General features: G+C 37.1%; 1 protein-coding gene across 1 annotated transcript; it reads right to left on the bottom strand.

The window, feature by feature from the left end:
* Nucleotides 1-871: 871 nt before the first annotated feature.
* LOC135605284 (DEAD-box ATP-dependent RNA helicase 3, chloroplastic-like) lies at nucleotides 872-9231 on the bottom strand. The gene is made up of 10 exons (XM_065095194.1): nucleotides 8666-9231; nucleotides 7640-7776; nucleotides 7138-7552; nucleotides 6079-6177; nucleotides 5231-5455; nucleotides 4647-5024; nucleotides 4187-4330; nucleotides 3008-3103; nucleotides 2258-2535; nucleotides 872-1470 (listed from the first exon to the last, which is right to left on the bottom strand). The coding sequence occupies exons 1-10, from the start codon at nucleotides 9086-9088 to the stop codon at nucleotides 1401-1403; spliced, it is 2265 nt and encodes a 754-aa protein (XP_064951266.1). The 5' UTR covers nucleotides 9089-9231; the 3' UTR covers nucleotides 872-1400.
* Between the last annotated feature and the right edge of the window lie 989 nt (nucleotides 9232-10220).

The following is a 10220-nucleotide window of genomic DNA, read 5'->3' as shown; positions in this document are numbered from 1 at the left end:
TCCTACACTACATTTGATGTGGCTATCATTTTGCTGCTGCTGTTGGCAAACAAAACAACCAAATGCAGTTCTCAAATCAGAATCAGAGAGAGAGAGTGTGTGTGTGTAACTCTAATTTACACTGACCATCACATACCACTCGTTAGTTTGAACTTTAAATTTTATTTAGACATTTTACCTAAAAAAAAAATTATTATATGGTTTGTACTCAATGGTGCCTCCCTAATTGGCTTTTTACTTGGGGGCACTAAAATACCCCTCTATCATCACCCTCATCGTTGCTTTCGTCCTTCCCTATCGTCTCCCTCCCCTCCTCTCTCGAAGGGATCGGAAGGGCATGCGACACTGAAGGTGGTGGCAAAAGAATATTTTTTTCAAAGTAATGAAAAAGAATAATAAGAACTGTTTTACGTAAAATGCCAATTTTATTTCATATAAAAATAGATAAAATATTATTAAAAATTTTATTATTAACAATTAAGATTTAAATATTTATGCTTCATTGGCACAAGCGATCATCATTAAATCCGATATGTATCACAGGGAATCATTAAGCCTATTGTTATAATGTCTAATATTTTAATCTAATTAGTTCCACATCATCTATCAACCTCCATTTACAACAGCATAATACGAGGAAATCAACCAGTAAACTATTGATAGATACCATGGAATGGAATCTCCTTTTCACCATTTATGATGCAATCAGATATAATCCAATATGAATGACACAGATTAGGAATCTTAACTGTAAACATCATAACTGTTGAATATTAATCAGCAATAATAACTGTTGATAGAAAGTCATGGAATCGAATATCGTTAAAATCAGCTATAATCCAATATGAATCAGCAATAATAAACACTCAGATTAGGGTAAACAAACCTGTGAAAACTTGTTTCAATCCAAGTGCATCTCAACAAGTGATTAAGCTGTGAGTGCAAACAAAGCTAGGAAGACCTATTCATCTCTTACAATAATGTAGTTACGAAATATATAGATTCATTAACCAGAGCATGTATCACGGTGCGCACACTCCTTGGCGCTAACACAATTGTTTCAAGTGATTAATACCTTCAGCTGAGAACACAAGGAAATCATATCTTGAAGCTCCTCAAATCATGCTTTGGGGAGGAAAAAGACTATGAAACTGATCTAAGCTTGCAAAGCTCCCTGGATAAATCCTCTTCAGGAACTTCACATTAGTAGTAACCCAGTGAAACCTCCTATAAATCACTGGTTCACCATCATCCCCACATCTTTGCATGGTGCAGACTGCAAATGTGATGGAGCAATGGTGCAAGCAGATTCACTTCCATGCTGTCATCATTCACTCTTTATCACATCAGAATTGGAGCATATCCATGAATCCAAGCAGGAATGTCCGTCGTCCAAGTGATTATTTGTTTGGGCATTCTGATGCACGATGGCCAGACCTGCCACAATTAAAGCACGTGCCTCCAAAGCCTCTGTCGACATCATAAAATGAACTTTAGAAGATTACACAAATAACAGTGACCATGAAAGGGAGTAAATTCATAGAATGTCTCTATATGCTTTGGCATCCAAAAGGCAGAGGCAACTCCGAAAGCATGAACCATCTTGCGTCGTCTTACCAGATCTACATGTTTCAGTTTATGAGTCCAAGTGTACTAAGCAAACACTATTCTGGTGGTTCAATGATACAATTCTAGGTTGATATTTGCCAAGTCCAAAGTGAATATTATGTGACTTGTATATGGTTGCTCGATGATTTTTCCAGAGAAACTTTATGAAAAAATGTAGAAAACAGTTCACTGGTAAAAATAAATAAAAATATAGTTCCAGTAACTTAACATGATACTCAATTATTGTTACTTGTTGAAAACCAGTTATAATAGTTCTACAGGTTCAACAAGGGTGAGATTTCATAACAATTGAAAGGAGAATTCATAACAATTGCAGAAATCCTATGAAGAATAATCCACCTAGTTTGGTATGACACTGAAAGTACATGTCTAGTGAATGTTTACCAACATTTGTAACAAGAAGTTAGTATATACCAGTCAAGGAAATTTAGCATGTACAAATGTTTAACTCAAAGGCACTGACATGAGAAGAATTAAATTTGAAGAAAACAGTTAGGCAAAGCAATCTACAGTGTATATGTCAGAAAACTGAATGAACTGGCTCAGACCAAATTATGAACAATATTGTCAAAAAAGAACATCACTCTGTTAACAAATTTTGCAGTTCTCTACAATGCATCAACAGTACCTGTCCCGATTGCCATATGAGGATGAACGACTTGATCTTCTACCACCGATTAGCCAGTCATCCTCACTCCCTCTTGGTGATCTAGACCAGCTGTTGTCAGTTCTAGAGACCCGGCCTCCACGTCGGAAGCCATCATCACTGTTAGAGTCCCGTGCACCCCAACTTCTAAAACCCCTCTGATTTCGATCCCGAGAAGAACCACCTCTGTATCCCCGCTCTCGGTTTGAAAACCGGCCATAATTGTCGGTAGAAGGACCATCATCTTGTAGCGTAGGAAGCTAAAAAAGTACAACAGCAAAAACAGGCAAAATAGTTACATGTTCATCTTAATAAAATGTGTTAATTAAATCATTAATCTCTACAACCTGAAATGCCAAGAGCATATTAGATATATCACTGACTAGGTTTTTTACACTTGAAATAAAAAGAATATAAAAATCAAATATTTACCAGTTCGTATTGGCAAAAAATTAGGAACATATCACATTTCTCAATATTCATAAATACAGTAACCAGAATCCATATGAAACCAAGCCATCAAGCAGATATATAATCCATATGAAACCAAGGGTAATCCAATATCCAAATATTCATAGGCCTTTTAGTTGTTTTAGAACATTAAAATTCTGAAAACTTGGCATGCATGTAAAAGCAGATTTTATACTGACTAAAATGTTTTATCTACATGGATAACTAGAAGTTGAATATGAAGTATAGAAAAGCAATTGAAAGAATGAGCTAGAGAACCACCTTGGTGATCTTGGATATAGAATTTCCTGGTGGTAATTGCTTATTTAGTAATTCTTTTGCAATGTCTTCAGGCAAATCAAAGACAGCACCTTGAATCTGAAATCATCAGCAATATCAGTGATTATGCAGATGTTGGAATAAAAAATATAGTACCTGAAACATCTTAGAACTGGTCTGTTTAACAGTATACAATCTCAAAGAATCTTAATGCATACTAGTACAACCAATGTATTACAGACCTTGAGTAAAAAGAGACATAAATTAGTTTCAAGATTGTCATACACTAATTGAAAGTTCACTTCTTCACATATATTTTCTCATTCTCTAATGTGGTTATCTTCTAAACACGTATTTTTATTCAATTTGATGTCAAGCAATTACCTATATTTAACACAACCATTCCCTTCACTTCTTCACATATATTTTCTCATTCTCTAATGTCATTATCTTCTAAACACGTATTTTTATTCAATTTGATGTCAAGCAATTACCTATATTTAACAAAACCATTCCCAATGAGTCCCTTCAATGATATAATTGATGTATTTAACAATCCCAGCTTTTGTCATTCTTATTGAAACATAATCTGATGCCATTAAGTTCCAGGTGTCAATTTTAAATTAATTGCAAGCAGAACCTAAAGGGCATGTTATAGCCAAATTTATGAAAAAAATATCTCTAATATACATACAGTCCAGGAAGTTCTGTACTCCCAATTATCCCTTCTGCAGCACATGATTCCATTTGAAATTATACAAGAAAGAAGTCATTCGCACCAATAGTCTGAAATCCATGTAGCTTGAAAAGGAAAAAAAAGAAGTGGCACTAAAATATAGTTCAAGATTGAATTTCAACGTCTTAAACCTCATCAACACTCAAAAAGTGTAACAGAGAGATAAGAGCCAACTGTTAGGAAGAAACTTTGACCAAAAACTTGTTTTTAACACGAAATATATTATATATGACCAAGAAACAACATACAAATGGTTTAAAGAGCAAACAGAATGCATAACACAAAGTCCATGTGGAAAAGAAATCTCAAATGATAGAATGAATTCTGTCGAGGTTTCAATTACTGCTTGAGCATTTGAGTCAGAAACACTAAAGACAAAGGACCGGCAACAATCAGAAATAGATTAGAAAGATTAAGCCATGCAAATGGCCTCATAGAATACGAACCCTTTCATCTGCGATCAAATATATTTTGCCCACTTCATCAGCAGCAGCAGGAACAACATCGGAAAGAAACCCAGTAACAGATCTAGCAGAAAAGAACCCTCTTGAGTATCCTGGTTCACGTGTCAATTGCAATGTCACCCATCCCTACACATGGCAGAAAACTGAAAATCAAAATATGTTCAAGAAGCATACTAACAGAAACTTATATGCAATTATGCTGGCCAGTTCAACTTATATAGGACAACATTTGCCCAGAATTGTTTAATCAACTGGAAAATGAAAGTAGAGCAGTCATAAGGCTTAAATCTTAATTATATTTAGGAGTTAAAAAACAAAAAAAAAGCTAGAAGTTTGATATGGCTCTCTTTGACTATGACTAAGAGTCATATATTCTGTAACATTTGATTAACATACAGAAACTGCAATCTGAATGTATAAAATGAGAATCCACATTTTTGACCTGTTCATGATTGATGAGAGAACGAGATGAAGGCGGTCGAGAAAATCCACTTAAATGTGCCAAAGCAGCAGCAAGAGCTTGTGTTCCTTGTTCATCAGTCAATCTTTGAGCGGTTGGAAGGAAGTACTCTATGGACTCTGGATGAACACCCTGCAGAGTCGCAACAACTTGCTCCGCTGATGATTCCAGTATCTCTTGCATCTGCGGCGGGCTTATAAACTCAAACCTGCATCCTACGTCCCGTTCAAGGGATTTAACTGTTCTCCTCTGGCTGCTAGTAAACATCAAGATAGCAGAGCCTTCTTTTCCAGCACGTCCAGTACGACCAGAACGATGAACAAATGTCTCTGGATCATTTGGCAGTTCATAATGGATAATCTACCAAAAAAGGGAGCCAAAAATATGTAAAGCATGTGACGACATTCTAAAAGAGCTAAGCTGACAAAACTTGCTGAAGAATGTTAACAAATCATGGATTTTACAAGAACATAAATAAGGAGATTAGCTTTGAAAGCCAACATTATCATCATACGTTAATAATAGCCAAAAGTGATCTAAATTAGGAGAAATTATAACAACTCTACCAGATCAACGTTTGGTATGTCAAGTCCACGAGCAGCAACGTCAGTTGCAACAAGCACAGTGAATTTCCCTTGACGAAAGCCATTTAAAGTTCTTTCTCGCTGATGTTGAGATATATCTCCATGTAGTGCCTCAGATGCTATACTGTTAGTTAAGGCCATTGATACTTCATCAGCATCCCGCTTTGTCTGAGTGAAAACAATGGCCTTCCCACCCTTTGCATATACCTGTGGGAAAAAAATGTTCATACACTTCAAACAAATACAAGGGTATCATTACAAAAAGGAAGTGCATTTTTTTGGCAGATAAATATCAAAACAAGACTTCAGCCATAATAGCTGGCAGAAGTAGACCAACTTTTGAACAATTTATCAAAAAATAAACAGACAGACTAGACCGGGGTCAACTTAAGTCACATGTGTACATCCCCACACCAGCAGTATACAGGTACTTGTAGGATATTGTATTGGTAATTAATTCCACTATTTATATATGGCATTTGTGAAAGGGACTTCAATCGTAATTTGCAATTTATGTTTTTGATGAATACACATGCAGAACGAGTATCACTTAGCTCATTTTCAGATAGAAGGAGATGTGTTAATGAAAATATTATTCCACAATCAGCATATAGTGCAAATGAATACAATGTAGGCAATCAGCATCAGAGTGAACTACGTATCAAAGAATATACTGAAGATGTCCCCAAAGTTTGTACTGTGGTATACATTTTGAGTATCAAGGTAGCAACCAGTGATGTACAAAAAAAGCACCTTTGGAACCAAGAAGAAGAATGGAAGAACTGAGTGGAAAATAACCAATCTCTCCAAAGCAAAGATTTCAGCCATACCGTAACTAGGTCACTAAGGATTGTTCGCTTTGAAGTTGCAGTAGTTGGTATTGCATATAGTTTAATTCCTTCGGCTAGCTTCTCATCTTGGTCACCAACCTAGATCAAAAACAAACATTATAACATCAATAGCATGAAGCATAATCATAGTGCAACATCACATCAGAAACATACATAACTAGTCTGTGCATGCATAAATCAAGAACTTCAATCTAACTACAGCAGTGCATTGAAGGGAACATAAAGATAAAAGCAGTGCACATATGGCATTGATAAAGATGATGGGATAATTAATTTTACATTGATTTATGGCTATTAATTCTTCATTGATTGATGGTTTAACATCAATAAATGTGAAACATACAACCTTTAAAAAGCTTCAGTAGTCTAATCTTATGCTATCAGCAGATAATTACAATTATGTCTAGACTATGTCAAAGTACAGTTTCACTCAAGGAATTCACATACTGGTCATTCCATTCCATGATACATGGCACATACAACCACATGGCTTGCATCGATCAGCGCTAAGCCCATGCTGAAACATGCCAACAATGCTAGCACAAGACATGCCAATGAAACCAAATCCCTGATTTCACTTATCGCCAAGTAGGCCACTAACATAATTTGCAAGCTTGCTTTTAGAAGCATATAGTTGAATGAATAACTCGGCCAAATGATGTTTCGAACAACAATGTGAAGGGTCAAGAATAGTTAAGTACAAACAAAGCCACCAAGGTCAATCTCTTTTGAGAATTGATGTAGTTTCTTGTATCCAAATCAATTGCCAAGTAAGAAAAGTATTATAATCATCTTCAATTAACTATTATCACACAAATACCATGGTCATTGTCATCAACTTCATGTTGGTCTTTGCAATGAAAAGGAAATCTATCAAATTTATGAAACAATTCAAAATTAATTATAAATATTCTCAAGTATATTTAATTTGATTATGCCCATCTTTTTCTTTATGCATGTGAGGATTCAAGAAAATCAGAAATTACCAATTTCATTCATAAAGGAACCAAGTTGAATAAAAATTAGCAATTGACATACCAAGTCAATTGTCAGAGGGTCATTTAGGTTTCTCCTGGCCAATTTCTTAACCCAACCAGGCATTGTTGCAGAAAACAACATATTTTGGCGTTCTGACGGTAGCTTTTCCAGTATTACTTCCACATCTTCTTCAAATCCAACAGCAAGCATCTGGTCAGCTTCGTCAAGAACCAAAAACTGAACCTCACCAAGCCGAAGGCTATTATCATTAACGAGGTCAATTATTCGACCAGGAGTTCCCACAACCACATCAACACCACGAGAAAGTGCATTTTTTTGAATGTTATAAGAAACTCCTCCGTAGACACAGACCGTGCTAAGATAAGGTGCAGACTCTTTAATTTCCTTCTCCACTTGCCTTGCCAACTCCCTGGTAGGTGCAAGAACCAGGGCCCGAGGAAGACGGCCTAACTGCCTACACGAAGCAGTGCAAAGGAACAGTAAATACATAGTGAAAGTGACTCAAAAATACAAAGACAGATGATAGTAAAATTTTGAGAACCTTGACTTCCTCCGCCCCTCATCACCCTCGCTAAGCCGTTTGATAATGGGAATTCCAAATGCCAATGTCTTTCCAGTACCCGTCTTAGCCCGTGCAATAATGTCTCGACCTTCAAGAGCAGGAAGTAACACAGCCCTCTGGCGAAAGACAACAGTTATGCATGTCAAAAAACTGTCTGATTTACAAATAATGCAGGATCGACTAACCAAGCTATGAAAGCAGTTAACGCAAAGAGAGGAAGACAAAAAAGCAGTTAACTTGATTAGAGAGCTGCCAAAAAAAAAAAAACAATTGCTGCAGCTAAAAGAAGCAGGCATCAAAAAAGCAAAACTGTGTGCCATTTCTCAGTTGTAAAGCATACAACTTTATGAAAGCAAAAGCAATTGAACTTAGCAGGAGGTTAAGGTATTGCATTAGGAATACACCAAGATTGTCGAGTAGAATCATTTGTCATCTACTGGAAAGTTGAGAGACAAACATACAGTTCTACGAAAACAAAAGCAATCGAACTTAGCAGGAGTTTAGCTATTTGATTGGGAATATAAGAACATTGTCAAGTGGAATCATTTGTCTTCTATTGAACAGTTGGGCGACCGAGAACCTATCAACCTAATTTTATTTATGAATGAAACTCTGAAGCATCAACGAAGGCAACTGACAATGAGAAAGCGAGATGGAAAATTAGATCTAAAACCAAAACTTGAACCACTACTTGCAGAAACTTGAAGGTTGAAAGGGTCGAAAGGTGGACAAACGAACAATATACAGCTATGAGCTGCCAAGATATGACCGTAGCCAAGCTGTTTTGAGAGAGCACAAAGTCAGGCAATGCCTGACTCACCGGGAAACACTACTCGCAATTATTAAGCTACCGAAATTATCCATCAAGAGAAGAGGAAGATTAGCCCATCAAGTAGGAGCTTAAGGATGACAAAGAGCTATAACATTATGCAATCAAAACCACCCGTCTAGAGATAATGAGTTAAGAGCTTATGGAAGAAAGCAAGACGTCAACTTTTGCCGCACCTGAATCGGGAAAAGGTGAGTAATCCCTCGCTTCTCGAGGGAACTGACGAGCTGCTGCGGCAAGTCCAAGTTGGTGATGGCGAGCTCATCCTTGTCCTGGCCGGCAGCGGCGGAGGAGGACCCCTCTTCCTCCTCCTCGGAGTTATACGCATCCGAGCCGTACTCCTCTTCTTCGCCTTCCTCGAGAGGCGACTTGGAGAGGCCACGGAACCCCTTGAACGCCTCCTCACTCAGGACGGAATTGGGGGACGCGACAGCGGAGGGGACGAACAGCCTGCGAGCGGCACCGCAGACCTTGAGCAGGCTGCTGGAGGAGCGGGGCTTGTCGAAGCCGTAGAGGAGGACCCTCCTGGTGGAGATATCCAAGGAGGGAGTCCGGACCAGAGAAGACACGCCGATGGTGGTGGTAGCGGCGGCGGCCATGGTCGCCGGCTTCGTTCGCCTCGAGTCGCTTAGGGTGAGAAGCGAAGCGCGGCTCCGCAAGGAGGAGGGAGAGGAGGAGATAAGAAGGGAAGGGGAGAGTGAGTCGATAAGGCCGCCTCACACAACGTATGGCCTCATCGACCTCCACCTCGCGTTCCTCCTCCTTCCATTTATAGAGATTGGATTGTCAGAGAGAAGAGCGGAGTGGAATTAGACCGAAGTCAGACCGGACCGGGCGGTGCCTCGGCCCACCGTTGAGCCGGATCAGATTTTTCAATAAATAAATAAATAAAATATATATAAGAATATAAAAATTATTATAATGATTTAGAAAAACTTGATTTTAGATTTTTGTTAATAATTAGAGAACTTGTAAGATGTAAACAATAATAATAATAATAATAATGTATAATAGTATAGAAAAAAATTGAACGTAAGGAGTAGCTTTTTTTTTTTGTTAGTACTTAAAGGACTTGTTGATATTTTAGATAGCTACTTGAAACTTGAAACGGCTAAGATTTAGAGGTGCTTTTTGATGTCAATATTTAGACAAAAATAATCTGGGCCAATGATCATTGCAAATGCATCAAAGAGTAAATTTTGATTAATGGTAAAGTTAGATCGATTTAAAATTCTAATATTTTCAATTCAATAGCTAAATTGGGCTAGCTAAGTAATAGAGAAAATAATCTTTAGCATGCATTTGCAGCATGATTATTACAACTTATGATCCTTTTTTTGTATTTCATGATAAAAAGTTAACAACTTTGAAGAGAATTTATAACAAATCTTTAAAGTGAAACATCACAATATATTTCTGTGATATATTTTACACCTTAAACATTGATTAAACTTATGCACCGAAGATATGTGAGAGAGAATTATAGAGTGTAAATCTTTATAAAAAGGATAAGATTGATTCTTTGATATCTGAGTGATCACATAATTAATCTCTGTCTTGCAAGAATAAGACTATATATTGATTCAATCAAATCTATAATGAGAGTATGATTGTAAGGGCATTGCAGTGGATAAGTAGCTGTCAGAGGTAGAGAAATTTAGTGTTATTGCTTCTCTGACATAACCACATTGCATGTGTGATAAATAATTATCAAAACCAAATTTAACCGAG

Source organism: Musa acuminata, chromosome BXJ2-2, assembly GCF_036884655.1.
Source record: "Musa acuminata AAA Group cultivar baxijiao chromosome BXJ2-2, Cavendish_Baxijiao_AAA, whole genome shotgun sequence".
Classification (NCBI taxonomy): domain Eukaryota; kingdom Viridiplantae; phylum Streptophyta; class Magnoliopsida; order Zingiberales; family Musaceae; genus Musa; species Musa acuminata.
Note: the sequence above shows the minus strand (reverse complement) of the source record. Positions and strands in the feature narration are given on the sequence as shown.

Bases quoted from the DNA above. Each gene is read 5' to 3' on its own strand.
- LOC135605284 (XM_065095194.1), bottom strand. From the start codon at position 9,088: ATGGCCGCCGCCGCTACCACCACCATCGGCGTGTCTTCTCTGGTCCGG. The intron at 5,025-5,230 runs GTAGAGTTGTTA...CTTTTTTGGTAG, and splicing joins ACATACCAAACGTTGATCTG to ATTATCCATTATGAACTGCC. The intron at 4,331-4,646 runs GTCAAAAATGTG...TGCCATGTGTAG, and splicing joins CTCTCATCAATCATGAACAG to GGATGGGTGACATTGCAATT.